A 16,653-nucleotide genomic window follows, 5' to 3' on the forward strand; every position below is an offset into this window, starting at 1 on the left:
CCCCCCATGCTGTTAAAATAGCGTCAGAGTTTAGAAATATATCTACACTGATGGACATGGTGGTTTGGAAGTGACGTGTGTTCAGACGTGCTTCTATATTGGCGGTGGGAAATTCAGGTGCGCCACTGACTGATTAAAACCGGCAACAACAGTCAACAGTCAGCCGCCCAATCATATCTTAGCCATGCAGGAGTGCAGTGCGAAAATACAACTTTTACATCAGCAATAAACAGAATTGCTATTCTCAAAAACAATCAAAAACTTATATAATAATAATAATAAAATAAAAAAAAATAATTCCTTAAAAAATAAAGACTCATATTCATAAAATGTACTTTATTAGCCAATTGTAGTTGTTTTCCTTACATTCTTAAACAGATGGATGAGTTTTTTACTGTAAACTTCAGCTTACATACAGTATATTCAGATAAAGATATATTACTGGACACTTTTATGGATTTAGATGGACAAGAAATTAATTTAGAGGTCTCCTCATTTGATCTTGATGCCCTGGACCTTGACGTCACCCTGCACGTCAATATGCTTGAAGGTGTCATCACCGGTACGGTTGGGGAAGCTCATCATTGTGCCATTGGGGAGTTTGATGTAAAACTGGTCGTTGTTGAAGTTGATAGACACCTGTTAGAAGAGAAGAGAAGACAAGAATGTCAAAATTAAGTGTTAAAGATTTGCATTAATGCCACTGTGACAAAATGGACCATGATTGTTGATTTTCAAACACATGTTGATTACAATACATATAGTTCAAAATAGAGTATAATGAATGTGATACAATATGAAAAACAATAACCTATTTTTTTTTCCTATTTTTTCCCCCACCGGTGACGTAAAATTGCCTGCATCTCACTGTTATTAGAGGCACACTGCTGCAGCTACAGCTTAGTCAATCAGTTCTCCGTCCTGTCCTGCCTCTAAATCCAGTGCTCCTCTCGAACTACCCCTCCCATTTTTTAGCATTTTGCAAATTTGAGCTGAGGATGGAGTCAGCAAAAATCAGGGGTGTTGGTGCTCCTTTAAAAAGATTTGATCTCTCTGCTGTAAAATTGCTGTATTTTTCATTGGACAACGATGATATACAATATATGTTTCTGATAAAAGTCTCAGTGTGAAGCTTCATATGATCTTGTTTTTTTTCAAGTATTTTCCACACTAGATCTGCTGCTATTGTATTGTTGGACACTGAAAGCTTGATATATAAAACTGCCTCCATCTAGTGTTTGTCTTCAGTCATTACATGTTGCTTTGATTGCTCTGCCATAACATTTCTGAATCCATTTCTTTTCATTCCACATTTGAGTTTTTTCTTACGAAATAAATTTGCATTAGAATTATTGGAATTATTTATTAATTTGTTTACTTACATACTAATTAATATTATAATATAATGTTATGTGGCTTATCTATACCCACTGAATTAGGGCATACAAGTGGGTCATAAATAAATATGTATTTGCTGTTTATATTCTTGCTTTATTCATACATTATTGATTGACACGATTCAAATGATTAGCTTATTATCAATTTAAGTATGTTATATTCACAGGGATTCTCAAAATTCCAAAAAAATATATATACTTCTTCCAAATTGGTTAACATTAATAATACAAAATTCAATCAAAGTTTAAAAACTTTCAAATATCAGCTTTGCACCAGATTTAAAAACGCACGGACGATTTCTGGGAAAATTAAATGATTTTAAGTCCACCTTATAGTGCAGAAAAAAAATTCATTGATTGTTGTAGTTGTTACATACTCACTCTTCCTACTACTATAAAATTTGAAAGGCAACATAATAAATCTTATTACACTGATAATACATTCTTATATAAAAATATATATATATATATATTCTTTTAAATTATTGATATTTCAAATATCAATATATATATATATATATCAATATATATATAATATATGTAAATTATCATTAGCAATTTAGTTTGGCAAATGCATCACTTCTTTAAAAAGATTATTTAAAAACATTATAGAGATAGATTTTTTGCTTGGATTTGAGAGTGTGGATGCTTAAAATGTAGTTGCATATTTACACTAATTTAATTAATTTATTGTACAAAGGTGATCATGGTTACATGAACTTTTTGACACTATTATCAGTGCCCTGAATATCCCATATGTGATTTATGAGTGCTCATAAATGCTAAAACACACAACAGCAGGCTGATATGGAGATGCTTTAAACAAAGACTTTAAAAGTTGTGGAGCACTGTGGGCAGTATATGAGAAACACACTGGAAATTTCTGTATTTCTGTACTATCAGTGTATAATGAATGTCACTGAATATACAGTGGCAAGAAAAAGCATTTGTCCCCTTACAGATTTCTTTTGTTTTTGCATTTTTGTCATACTGACATTTATTATCAAACAAACTTTAATATAAGACAAACATAACCTGAAATTTAGCCCTTTCTATATGATGATTGAATTTATCAAGGGAAAAAAATCACTAATTTTCACCAACCACAACCAGGCCTGATTACTGCCAGAGCTGTAGAGTCAAGAAATCACTTGAATAGAACCTTTCTGACAACATGAAGCAGATAAAAGATCTCAAAAAGCAACACATTATTCTGAGATCTGAAGAAATTCAAAAACATATGAGAAAAGCCATTGACATCTGTCATTGTCATTTCTAAAGCTGTGGGACTCCAGAAAACCACAGTGAGAGCTATGATTCACAAATGGAGAAAACATGAAACACTGGTGAATCATCCCAGGAGTGGCCGACCAAAATTAATTAAAAAAGGGCATGGACAACTCATCCAGGAGGTCACAAAAGAACCCAGAAAAACATTTAAAGAACTGTAGGTCTCATTTTCCTTAGTTATTATTTAAAAAGTGCTTTTTTATATTTACTTTTTTTAATTTACTTTATCTTTGTCTGACATTAAAGTTTGTTTGATAATCAGAAAAATATCATTATGACACAAAAGCAAAAAAAAAGAAATCTAGGTTTAGGAAGCTGAGTCTATGAAGATTAATATAATCTATTGGAGACTATGGTCATGTGGTTATTTATAGGTAACCACAATTTCATGACTAAATCATGTTCCATTTCTAGTTTTTTTACTGAATTTGACTCCATTCTAGTGCATGAACACCGTGCATAAGAATAAGTGTAATCGATTCCTTTAATTTCTTTTTATAAATAAGAGTTAATCTAAAGAAGTCACAGTAGGTATAGTATTCACAAGTCTTTGCACAGGTGTTTGCACACATACTGCTTTGTGATGTGTGTCACATGAAGGGGAGTTTGTTTTTTGACACAACACCAGTTCTTTTTCTTCTTTTATTGTTTAGCTGTTGATCATACTCTTCCTGTAAATTGCATGACTGTTTAAACTATCAATAAAAGTGCTTGATTGATCCGAACTGAGACCAGACAGGGGTTTGTGTCACCTTTCACACGTGCTACTTTGGTATGGACCAACCTTAAAAGTCCAAAAGTCCAGGCTAGTCTAGAACAGGTAACCATTACACCAAGTTCAAAAACTGTGTTTTTGAAACACATTTCCATGAAGTCTAAATAAATAAATGTATACTGTATAAGTAATCATGGTCAAATGAAGGTTAAATAAGTGAATGTTCACGTTCATGGTTACATGAACTTTGACATATACATCACACACATTCCATATGTGTTTTATTAGCTACCATAAAGACATAGAGACAATAGCAGACTGATAAGGAACTGCTTCTACTGTAACTCAGGATATATACTGTAAGTATGTAGATGAATCACTATAGATCAATGTATGACTATATGTATCAATAAACGATTGTTTAAGTGACAGATAATTAAACCAAACACCTAAAATACCCTGAAAGATAACGAAAGAAATGTTCTTTTGCATTTTTGGAAGCCTTAAGACCGCAGTAAGTCTCCATTTATCATATAGAAAATTACATTCATTTTTTACTACGGGATTTTAATACAATTTAAAACGTTCAAACAACTGCAAATTGACATGAAGCCTATTTCTACTTTAAGTAAGATGATTTGAGCACCTTGAAGTCATCACCCTGCTGGAAGGGGAAGCTGTGCTCCCTCTGCTCTTCACCCCAGCCGCCCAGGTTGGAGTTGCACACGATGACGTTGCTGTCGCCGCAGTAGCAAAATCGGGGGTTGAAGTGGAGAGCGATGCTCTCAGAGTTGTGGCCGATATTGACGGAAAATCTGAACAGGAGAGACATCATCAGCAGTCTATTCATCATTTATAATTCATCATTCATTGCGAAATATCCACAAAATGTAAAGCTTGATTTTTTAAAACATGATTAAATGAAATTTAAAAATGTGTTAGTGTCATAAAAGCTCATGCAAGCAGATAGAAATAAGTGTTTATAACCAAATCTCATCCTCTTTAACTCAAATTTTTTTAATAAAAAGCAATAAAGGAACTGTATTATTTAAGCAATAGAACACGAGAGGGAGTGTGTTACCACAAATAAAATCAAAATTGGGAATAAGCAAAGATGATAACTTAAACATTAGGACTGTAAAATAACACTAAAACTCTTCTCTCCTGCGCAGTGGAGTTGTCTTCAGGTGAAAGCTGTGCGTTTTTTAAGCATTTCTGCTTGTTTTGCTGGGTGTTATTGGTTATCTAGCCGGCTGGACTGTGGTTAGATTAGCGTAGCTTGCTTTAGCTCAGCATTAACTTAACCTAGCCTAGCCTGGCTGTTTAAATTACCGTTCTGGCTGTCAGACGGCATTAGCTGAGGTGATTTTCTTTCCCTTTTTCCACAAAAGTCGAGCCAGCGCTGCGGACGATCGTGCCGTGGCTGAGCGCTAGCCTGTGCTAAGCTAACGCTGCTGCTGGAGGTGATGATTCAAAACTGTCCTGTGTATTTTTGCCGTTACTCTGCAACACGTCGGCGGAGTGATGTAGATTTAGTGTGAGAAGGCCGTGATGTTATCACAAAGATCATCACGGCTAGAACACTTCTCAACCAATCAGATTGTGAGGTCGGAACTAACTGTTGTATAAAATTGCACTCAAGGTTTGTGCTATAATGTATAATATTGGCACTGCTGTGTTGATCTACGACACTCAGCCTGCAGCCTCATGGCTACGACGGTGCAAATATTACACTTCATAGCACTCCCTCTTGTGTATTATTGTTTAATTTTATATATAAGGGTTAAAATAACTTAAATATACTGACTTTAAAATGCACAGCACATGTCTACTAAAGGGTCCCCTTGCCAATAATAAGCCTTGTTGAAGCCAAGGTCCTGTTTATGACTATAATTATGAGTTTAAGACCATTGTGATGTCATCAGTGCAGCCTGTGGTTATGAATCACTGTGATGTCATTTGATCTTTTTTCTCATCAATGTAATTGCATGGTTAAATGCTTAGTGTAATTCTTATTCTATACGATTCAAACTGCAGCCTTTAGTTCAAAACTCTGGATGACTAATAACTTTCTCCAATTAACTAAAAAACAAATCTAAACATAAAACTTCGGATTCTGACTTTGGGCCATTGTGATGTTATTGGTGCAGCATGTTACCATTAATTTACATTATGATAACAGTCCATTTATTTTATGTAAGCAAATAAAGCAGAAACCGGGCCATTGTGATGTAATCAGTACATTGTGCTACAACTTTCACATTAATCAACTATAAAAATAATCCTTCTCTGTTATTATCTACAGGAGCTGAACCATAACAATTTAAGCCCATCTGCCTTTGTAATAAAATACTTTGTCATATGATATTTTTAAGAGTATAGAAGATTTTTTATTCCCAGCTGAACGTCCTGTGATTACTGTAATGTTATTATGCGTACTTACAGTTCACAGCTAGACTTGACTTTGCCAGAGATGGTCAGCTCCTGGCCAGCCTTAAAGGACATGTCTTTCACGGTGAACACCTGAACGGTTGGGAAAGCGATATGAAAAAATGTAAAATTCAGACATTAATAATAAAATATAATACAATATACAATATAAACCATTTATATTGAGTAGTATAGACGATTCCCTAGAGTGTAATGTTTAATATGGTCTCATAATTGACATAGAGACCCTGGGCATGGGCAGTAGGAGAGTGGAGCGAGGCCTTGTGTCATACTGTTGGGTAATATTTGACTGGTTTATTGTGTCAGTGGTGTGAGAGGAGACTATAGAGGGTTATCTATATCCTGCCGAGCCCAGAGTTAATGATCTACATGAATTACTGCATCATTCCAGGTGCTGTTAACAGAAGACATGAAGACTGCACTGTTCAAACACTGACCTGATCACATTTTAACATGGAAAAACTTCTGCATGTCTCACCAAACTATGTGGGAGTTATAGAGCCACTGAGAAATGAGGTTGATCTCAAATTAATTGATAATCTTACTCTTAATTTATGGAGTTTAAAATGGTAGAAGCTTGTAAATCATAAATTGTAGAGATTCTAGATTTTATAGTTAGGTATCTGTGTGAGAGTGTGATCTTTATCGCTTCTTTCTTGTCCGTTGGACCACACCCTGGACTCCTGTTGGACATATGCTGAGTTCATAGTCCTATCTAAGATATCTCCGTTGATTTGCAACTGAAAGGTAGAAGCTTCAAATGGTTCATTGAGCAAAACCATAAAAAGTAACCACTTTTGGTTCCATAAAGAAGCATCAAACTGTGTAACACCCTTTATGCTTGGGATTAATTCGACCCCAGAAATGTAAACCTTCAGGAAAATGATTATATAATTATGATCAAACATGTGATCAGAGTTGCATTAGGAACTTTTGTGGTTCTCAATATTATCCAACATATATAGCTCTGGAAAAAGTAATAGACCACTTAAAAATGATGTTTCCTTGATTTTACCAAATTGAAAACCTCTGGAATATAATCAAGAGGAAGAGGAATGATCACAATACATCAAACCAAGCTGAACTACATGAATTTCTGCAGCAGGAGTGGCATAAAGTTATTCAAAAGCAGTGTGTAAGACTGGTGGAGGAAAACATGCTAATATGCATGAAAACTGCGACTTAAATCCAGGGTTATTCCACCAAATATGATATGTACTGCTAAAACAAAGCTAGATTCAAATGAACCCATAACAAAGCACTGGTGCGTTCAGAATATGTACATTAAAAAATAAAACATTAAAAATATTCTTTCATTATTGTTAATTTTAGGTCTATTTGGATGACCTTTTAAGGTCTTTAAACAGGAAGCAAATAAATCTATTTTTTTATTTATTTTTTAAAGATGTTAAATTAGGGAAAAATTGACCCCAAGACAACAGGAGGCTGAAATATCTAAATAACCTTAAATTGACGCAAATGTTATTTACGCACTCATCTCTTTCTAAATTTCACTCTCTCTATATAAATATCATTATGTTAATTTTATATTTGTGTTAAGGTATTGATTTATTGATTGATTGATTGGTTGCTCTTATTAAATTAGGATTTTAAAGACTTAAATGGGGTTAAATGGGTTCAAATTGACCCCCAAGAGGAGTAAATAAGGTCTAATTAACTTTCATTTTATGTACATTTTATTTACACACACATCTCTAATATATCTAAATATATCTAAACATATCTAAATATCACTCTCTCTATAAAAATATCACAATATTAATTTTATATTTGAGTAAAGCTATTGATTGATTGATTAATTAATAAATTATCCTTAATTAAATTATGATATTGTACACTAAACGTGGTTAAACTCCCAAGACAACCGGTGAATGTAAGGTCTAAATAACCTTAATTTGAAGTAAATTTTATTTATGCACACTCTATATAAATATCATTCTGTTCTTTTAAATATATATTAAAACAAAGCTGTTCATTGATTGATTCATTCTTTTTTATTTTTCGCTCTCAGTAAAGTAGGACATTGAATGGAATCCTATTGACCCTAAAGTAAGAGGAGGGTTAACGATCTAAATAACCTTAATGTAACCTTGATGTAACTTAACATTCTGGTTAAGTGGTTCTTCTATGGAATTGCTCAAGCAACCAAATTTAACACGTTCATTTTTAAGAGTATTTTATTTTTTACAAGTTCCCATAATCCTTTTACCTCAGTCAGCTCATTCTTTGCGGTTGTACTCATAGAAACCCACCCCAGCTGCCTGCTGAACTCTGCACATGTGATAACATCTAAATCTGGCGTTGACCAAACAGTGCACATACCTTCGGTTAGAACGGACATTATGAATGGGCAAAGCAAACTTGTTAATTCTGTGAAGGAAGTGACTCGCTGTGTGCTGTTATTGTCGTGGCCTACGACTCCAAAGCTGTTCTATTTTCAGATTCTCAGAGCTGTATTTAATGCAGTAACTGTGACACTGAATATATTTCTAATAGAATTATGTAATTCTGTATTTGTAGAATTTTGTAAAGTACTCACCATCTTGTCGTTGATGTGGACGAGGTTGCAGCAGGAAAAGGTATGAACTTGTAACTATCCTTTATAATGATGAGGAAAAAGCTGGAGGTGTGGCCAAATTGTCTTCTGCCCAATGGGAGCATTAGTACAGACGTAGAAACCAATCAGATTGGAGTGTGTGTTGAGGAAACTGCTGATGTACAGCACAATATATTGTAGATAGCAAGAAAATGGTTAGAAATGTAGTGACCCATTGAATTTAATGTCATAAATGTAGATTTTGTTTCATCTCTTGGATTTTTTTAAGTAAAAAGAAATATTTTTGTAAATCAGTATTTTAGAAATATTTTAAAATATACAACCTGATACTGGGCCTTATTAATAAGTAATACTAATAAGTAGGGGTGGGTGATATGGCCCTAAAATAATATCACAATATTTAATGCTTTTTTTTTTCGCGATAACAATACTCTTGGCAATATGACAAAACACTGAATTAAAAAAATATATTTGAAGAACACACTACTGCAACAAAGCATTCGATATGATATGGCACACCCCTAACTGAGATATTAAAAAATTAAGGAATTTTATCAGATAGTAACAGTGATACTAATAATACGCTCCATATATTCAGGATTAAAGTGATATAAATGATATTGGACAGATATAATCTGTCTCTAGTAGAAATATAATGGGAAATTAGAACAGTATGATTTTCTAAAAAGAAATTTTCTACAAACAGTAAAAATGTTGTACCCTGATGTGATTATTAGGGGTTGGTGATATGGCAAGATATTTCATGGTTTAATATCGTTCTCGATTTTTAAAAATGTTGGCGATATTGTTGCGTACAATACGATATGGCATACCCCTACTAATAGGTTAATTGTATACCAAAACAAATTATCCAGGATGTATCAATACAGGATTTTGGTTTCCGATATCTATGGACATTACATACTATGATTTATGGTATAACCATTATGATATATCCCTGCTATCACATGTATAAAAAGATAATGCAATTCTAATAATTCATGTAAATTTTAATGCATGAAAATAAACAGAAAGTCTTTTTCTCACAAATGAGAGCAATATTATGATTTTATTAGAATTGTATTATATGTTGATCACAAAAACAATTAAAATGTCTACATTTCTGAATTAAAACAACTGAATTCATTCATTTATTTAAAATAAACAATTTTCTTTTCTCTCAATCAGGAAACCACACACTCATATATTAGATGTGGATGAAACAGACATGCAATTAAAATATTTGCTGGAGATATAAAGCTGCTTCTATCTAGTGGATGTGGTGTGTCATGGCAGACTTCCATTTAAGAGAAACTTAAAACTCAGATTTCCATGTAGTGGTGGTGATACAAATGTAGCTCTTCTTTTTACTGTTTAAAGTCACCAGGGAACATACACTAATATACACCCCTAAATAAATAAAAAAATCTTAATTTTTGCCTTTTAAGCTCATCAGGACCAGTCAGTAACAGGAAATCCAGTGTACAAATCTTGGCCATTAAAGGAAAAAAAATGTATTGTAAAAAAAAAAAAATCACATTTTGTCTGAAAAAAGAGGGGGTCATTTTTTAGCAAACAATTCATTAGTTAACAGCTTATAGCTGGTAAGTAGCAATATAAATAAAATGAGCTTTGGAAATAAGTAAAAAAAAATACCATTTAAAAAGCATTTTTCTTTAGTAAAACAGATTGTGTTACTCCTCTCTCTAAATTCATTAACATTATGGGTCTAATCCTTTTTTGATCAAACTAAAAGTGACAGTGGTAATGAAAAATCCCTCAGACTAAGAGGAAGAAACCTTGAGAGGAACCAGGTCTGGAAAGGGGAACCCATACTCGACAAATACAGCTATAGACAAATACAAGCTATACACACATAAGCGTGGTAGTCGGGGAAAAAGATGACCTGACTACCCAGGGCCCAAGTAGGGAGAGGCCCATGAAAATTCAATTTTTTTTTTTGCTCACGCTCCTTGCATACTGGCATGGATAGGGGCCCACTGACATTGAAAGTGTACAGGGCCCAGAATTTGCTGCCACGCCCCTGGATACACAACAAATAGCAAAACAGTATAACTGGGAAATAACTGGGCAGAGACTGAAATGCTGAAACCTCTGTCATTTCTTGCTCCATTTAAGGTGGAACAGAAAAGTTAGCTAGGTAGTCAAAGTCATAGGACACAATACATACACACAATACTACAACACAACGACTCATTAGACTTTTAAGCAATGCTTTATTTTAACGTGTTGTTTTTCACTTACACGAATGGATGAAACAATTAATCAACTGCAACTGCAATCAACAGAGAACACCAAGGGCGTAGGAGTGGGTTTGATATTGGGGGGGACACATTTGCTAATATGGACCAAATCCCACCCTATATAGTTTCCTAGAAAAACATTTGCGGAATTACTTGTAATCCCAAATAATCCTTTTTCTGTATTCTGTTTATTATTAGTTACATCCAAGTAAAGGTGATTTTAGAACCTAAACATGTTACTCCACATTACATTTACTGTTGCTAGAAAAAATTATACGTGAAAGGTCTGAATTATATACATATGACAAAAACTGATCAGTTATCACCTAATATTTAAAATAATATAACAGATTTGATTAATATTATTATTAATTATGTATTGTATGTTGTATATTTACATTTACTCCAAACTGACTAGCATTGTGTCCCGCACTTTTAATTGTTTCTACTGAAAGCACTTCTTATGATGGTGTCCTTTTATGAAAAAGAATGTAACTTTACGTTTCATAGGGATTTTTGTCAGAAGTTAATATAAACGTTAGACGTGAGGACATGTGTTCTTACTGTAAACTACAAATGAACAGAAGTCAGATTAGATCAGTGTTTCTTAACCCTGTTCTTACATATTCTATTGCATACTTCCACTCTTCTGCATATTGTAGAGCTTTCTCTGCTTTAAATGCACTTAATAAAGTACGTGATGGTATGATGTGTCTAATACACTGCTGGACATACATAATGATTGATTTATGATCCATAGGGGGCTAAGAGATTTTAACAGGTAAACTCAGTAAAGGACTGTTTATAAGCTGATCAGCTGGATCAGGTGGAAAACACTATTTTAAGGGCAGTGATCAGGGTCAAGAAACTGCTTTAAACTACCAACATAAAGTGTTGTACTAAATTCTGTCTATTACCTTCATCCAGCTTCTAGCTGACTAGTTATCTAAATGAATGAAAATTAAATAGTTATTAGCTAGTCAGGTACAGGGCACGCTGAACATTATATAGTTTTGTTTTTCTTAAACTAAGCTAATTCCAAAGCTAATTCCGAAGTTAAGCTAACTGACCGTCACAGGCTGTATTTTATTAAGCGCAGAGTTTGTATGTTTTGATTAACGCGTTTTTAACCAGCTATCAGAAACACAGCAGTTTACATGGTTTACATGGTTAGCCTACCGTTACCTTTCTTTTAGAAAAATCGCTGTATATCCATATCTGGTTTAAAATCATCTGCTGCATTCCGATCGCGCTGCTTAATCTTACAGCAGGGGAGGGGCTTCCCCCCACCAGCACACTCTCCTGCTTGCGCCGCAAAACCAGCAAGCTGATTGGCTGTTTCTACTGAGAGGCGGAACTTAATTCCTGAACCGGCTTTGTGATTAGCGTTAAGAGATTTCCCATTTACTCAGCGGTCACCTGTCTCCTCATTCATGGTACAGCTGATCTGAGCGAAACCATTTTATTTTTGGGGGGGACAAATCCACCTTTTTCTAATATTGGGTGCGACATTTCCCACCCACCCACCCCCCGGTTCCTACGCCAATGGAGAACACACTCCAGAAATTAAAGCCATGTGAAATTATCACGGCTCATTTTATTTGCTTGTTTTTTAGATAACTTTAAAGCTGTGAATCTTCACATCTCCCTCCACATGGAGGTGGATGAACCTGTCATCCCCAAAGCGGTTTGGAAAGCTGAACACATTGCCGTCAGGGAGTCTGATGTAAAACTGGTCATTGTTGAAATTGAACGCCACCTGTTGGACAGGAGAAGAAGTGTGTGAGATGCAGGAGATACACGGTTTGTTTGTTCAATCACATTTGAGAACTTTTGGATTTGCAATTAGAAATCAATTAGCAATGTCAGTGTACATCCCAAATTCCTCTTTAAAAAGAGGTTTGATGGGAACCTGTTTCTATGTTTTTTTGAGATTATTTTTGTTTGTTTTTTTTTTATTGAAAATTTAATTAATATGAATTCTTACCTAATTTCTTTTTATTCTTTACATTCAACTCTATAGCTCAATTTAGGTAGTTGGCTTCTTGTTTATATATATATATATATATATATATATATATATATATATATATATATATATATATATATATAAAATACTTATTATTTAATATATGCTTTAATTAATAATGTTGTAATAATAATGTTACATAATTGTATTAATTATACAAAATATTATAATAATTACTTTTTATATGTTTAATATTAACATTATTTTAAGTCTTGTCTACAGCATGTACTTGCTTTATTGACAGCATTCTAAAACAATATAAAATACAATATTAATATAATTGACAGATCAATCAAGTAAAGTGGGATATTATATAATATGATTATAATATGATTTTTGGTAGAAATAAAGATGCATTGATATACTGGACTGACACTTTTTTATATCATTTTATTTCTAATTTCTATCCCATTTTCACCCCAATTTACACAGCCAACTACCCAACCCACTCATTAGGGCTCCCTCTATCACTAGTGATGCCCTTACATCAGGTGGTTAAAGACTAGCACCTGCCTCCTCCAATACATGTGAAGTCAGCCACCGCTTCTTTTCTAACTGCTGCTGAAGTAGCATTGCTGAGTAGCATCACAGTGCACTCATTTCTGATACATCAGCTTACAGACGCCCTGTGCTGATCGACATCACTCTTTGGAGTGATGTGGGGAGAGAGCGCCATCTACCCACCCAGAGAGAGCAAGGCCATTTGTGCTCTCTCAGGGCTCTGGTAGCTGATGGCAAGCTATATGACCGGGATTCGAACCGGCGATCTCCTGATCATAGTGCAATATACTTGCACAATACATATATTGTTTCTTTCTGTCTTTAGTAGTTGTTAATACATATGCAAATATACTTATCAATACAAAATAAATAGCAGTAAATATCCATACTAGTCTATAATAGTGATAATAGTAATAAATACATATACAAATATAATACAAATAAATAACTGTATTTCCCCAAACTGAACCACAAGAGGGCTCTTTACAAAGACTATTGTAAGCCATTAACACTGCAGTTATGTGATAATGTCATAAAAAAAAAAAAACTATTCATAAAACCATATAAACCATAGTCATAAAATTATGGAAAATGCGCTTGTGTAGTCAGACAAGGACAAAGGTTGAAACAGATAGGCTCAGCTAATCCAGGCAACAGACGTGGGCACATAGAAACACCCAATATGGTCAACAATCTACAGTATAGATAAACTCCCTTAATGACATCTCACCAGAACTTTCTGTCAATGTATGGTTGATTGACTGCAGCTCATTTTGCAGAAAGGTATACATGAATCAAGTTTTGACACAGATCACAAACAAAGTTGTTTGATTTATGAGACTTAAGCAAGCGGAAGTATCTGAAAATGTCTGTACTCTCAGACTATGAGAGAGGTGTTTTACTATTGTAAATGTGTGTAACAGTAAAGGGTGTATCTCTGATCTCAGAAATGATCATTAATCTGTCTTACAGGGTCATGAATTTAAACACAGTGTTTGCTTCGTTTGATTGAGTCCCTGAGTTACAAGTCTAATGTGGGTAATAAATTACAGAACATAATTGCAATGTGCAGCAAATTCAGCAAGTTTCCAAACAGTAATTCTGTTTGGCAGTAGCTATGTTAATTTAAGTACAGTGGATTATGGGCTTTCTAAAACTACCTACACTAAAATTACTTGAAAAGAGTAAAAACTCAACCCGACTTGACCTGACTTTTTACTCAACAATAAACAGAAAAAAGAATAAAATAACATTGCTGGTCCCTTAAATGAGCTGCTGGCGTCCATTTAAATTGTGAACATGCAGGTCAGTATCCTCTACTGAGACACAAAGCGCCATGCTGTTAAGATACGAACGTGCCAAAGTCAGAGCACTGCTGGCTCTTAAAGGAAAGGACGACTGGCTCACTGATTTATGGTTTATTTCACATAATGCCTAAAAGACAGCCATGATTAATTAAAAAAACAAATTAGTTTTGAGCCATGCAAGGCGTATTTTTTGAGCCCTCGCGATACCAAAGACACACATCTTTATTTTAAGGGAAGAATCTTAAGCATTTAAGGGCCAGTTTCCCGGACAAGGATTAAACCTAGTTCTAGATTAAATGTTTCCTTTAATAGGAACATCTTCAATCTAAATACTGTGTGAATTTACTCACACTAGTTGCTAATAGTGGTGTATAACCAGACTGGAACATGTTCAGCAGGATCCATGCACACCAGCTGTTCACTGATCATGGAAACAACACACCAAAACCTTAACCTATCTTTTATATTTGATGCTATTTGATTAACTTTTCCCTTACTCCACTTAAGTTTATTTAACTCAACTGAGTTTTATATGGTTTGGTTTGTAGCCGCACCCTGGCTGAATGCAGACAAGAGACGAGTGATTTTAATAATAAAAGTGTTAAGTTTTGCACAGTATGCCTGTGTGAGTTTTTTTTGCTGCGGCCCATAGGTGTTGTGTGGATGCCTTAAAATAGCCCTTCCTTAAAGCCCTATCTGGACGCGATTACTTTCTCATATTTCACACTTCTACTCAGTGATAAAACTCATGCATCCGGACTCCAATTGAAAAAATGGGAGGACCAGTGAATTTTTTTGGCTTTCTCGGTCAAGTAACATCGTGTTCAGTAGCTCCTCCATTTCCACTCGCTGTTGTGTTTACACAGGTCTCTGTGGAAACGCACGCCCAAAGACAAATTACAGTGTTTGGCAGTGGAAAATAGCTATTTTATTAAGCGTGAGGTGACGAAACTCAAGAGATGTTTGTCTAAAAGGAACTACAATTACTGGAGGACCACAGAATTCAGCTAAAAACAGTAAGTAATTTAGCCTGTAATTTTCTCAGAAGACACATACAGTATATGTTCGTTCTGGACGTGAATAAAATCAAAGAGGACTCCCGAAAATTATCCAAAGATCCCTTGAGAAAGAATCCCGTCCGGATAGGGCTTAAGTCATGCGGTGGTAAAATACCCTACAATACTTAGTGTAGTAAACAATCACCCTGAAATCTCCATCTCGTTGAAAGGGAAAGACTTTTTCTTTCTGTTCAGAGGATTAAATGACCTTAATTTGTTAAAGTATGTTTTTTTTCTTTAATTAGGTGAGTAGTTCTTGCCATAATATGGATTAGAATATTTATCAAATAGGGCTATTCACTGTATTCACAGTGTCCTGCCTCAATGACTACCGTCCCATTGCACTTACACCCATCATCATGAAGTGCTTCGAGAGGCTAGTCATGAGGAACATCAAGACACGACTGCCCTCTTCACTGGACCCCCTGCAGTTTGCGTATCGTCCCAATCGCTCCACGGACGATGCCATCACCACCACCCTTCATCTCTCCCTCACCCACCTGGAGAAGAAGGACACTTACGTCAGAATGCTGTTTATAGACTTCAGTTCAGCATTCAACACCATCATCCCACAGAACCTCATCAGGAAGCTAAGCTCGCTCGGCCTCAACACCCCCCTCTGCAACTGGATCCTGGACTTTCTGACGGGGAGACCCCAGTCAGTCCGGTTCGGGGGCAGCACCTCCAGCACCATCACACTGAACACTGGGGCCCCCCAGGGCAGTGTCCTGAGTCCTCTGCTGTTCACCCTGCTGACTCATGACTGTGCTGCAAAACACAGTTCTAACAGCTTTATCAAGTTCGCCGATGATACAACCGTGCTGGGTCTCATCACCAAAGGCGACGAGTCAGCATACAGAGAGGAGGTGCAGCGGCTGACAGACTGGTGTACAGTCAACAACCTTCACCTGAATGTGGACAAGACAAAGGAAATGGTTGTTGACTTCAGGAGAGCACAACACACCCACTCTCCACTCAACATCGACGGGTCCTCTGTGGAGATTGTTAAGAGCACCAAGTTCCTTGGTGTCCACTTAGCAGATAACCTCACCTGGACCCTGAA

The 16,653-nt window shown here is 35.2% G+C and overlaps 1 protein-coding gene and 1 long non-coding RNA gene across 2 annotated transcripts; both read right to left on the minus strand.

The window, feature by feature from the left end:
- Positions 1 to 321: 321 nt before the first annotated feature.
- lgals2b (lectin, galactoside-binding, soluble, 2b) lies at positions 322 to 8,493 on the minus strand. The gene is made up of 4 exons (XM_007238128.4): positions 8,414 to 8,493; positions 5,846 to 5,925; positions 4,049 to 4,217; positions 322 to 639 (listed from the first exon to the last, which is right to left on the minus strand). Exons 1-4 carry the CDS (start codon positions 8,414 to 8,416, stop codon positions 493 to 495), a joined length of 399 nt encoding a protein of 132 aa, XP_007238190.1. The 5' UTR covers positions 8,417 to 8,493; the 3' UTR covers positions 322 to 492.
- A 3,768-nt stretch (positions 8,494 to 12,261) lies between these two features.
- Positions 12,262 to 15,784, minus strand: LOC125802268 (uncharacterized). The gene is made up of 2 exons (XR_007439294.1): positions 15,736 to 15,784; positions 12,262 to 12,454 (listed from the first exon to the last, which is right to left on the minus strand). It is a non-coding gene; the product is annotated as an uncharacterized LOC125802268 (long non-coding RNA).
- Between the last annotated feature and the right edge of the window lie 869 nt (positions 15,785 to 16,653).

This window comes from Astyanax mexicanus, chromosome 5 (genome assembly GCF_023375975.1).
Source record: "Astyanax mexicanus isolate ESR-SI-001 chromosome 5, AstMex3_surface, whole genome shotgun sequence".
Lineage (NCBI taxonomy): Eukaryota > Metazoa > Chordata > Actinopteri > Characiformes > Acestrorhamphidae > Astyanax > Astyanax mexicanus.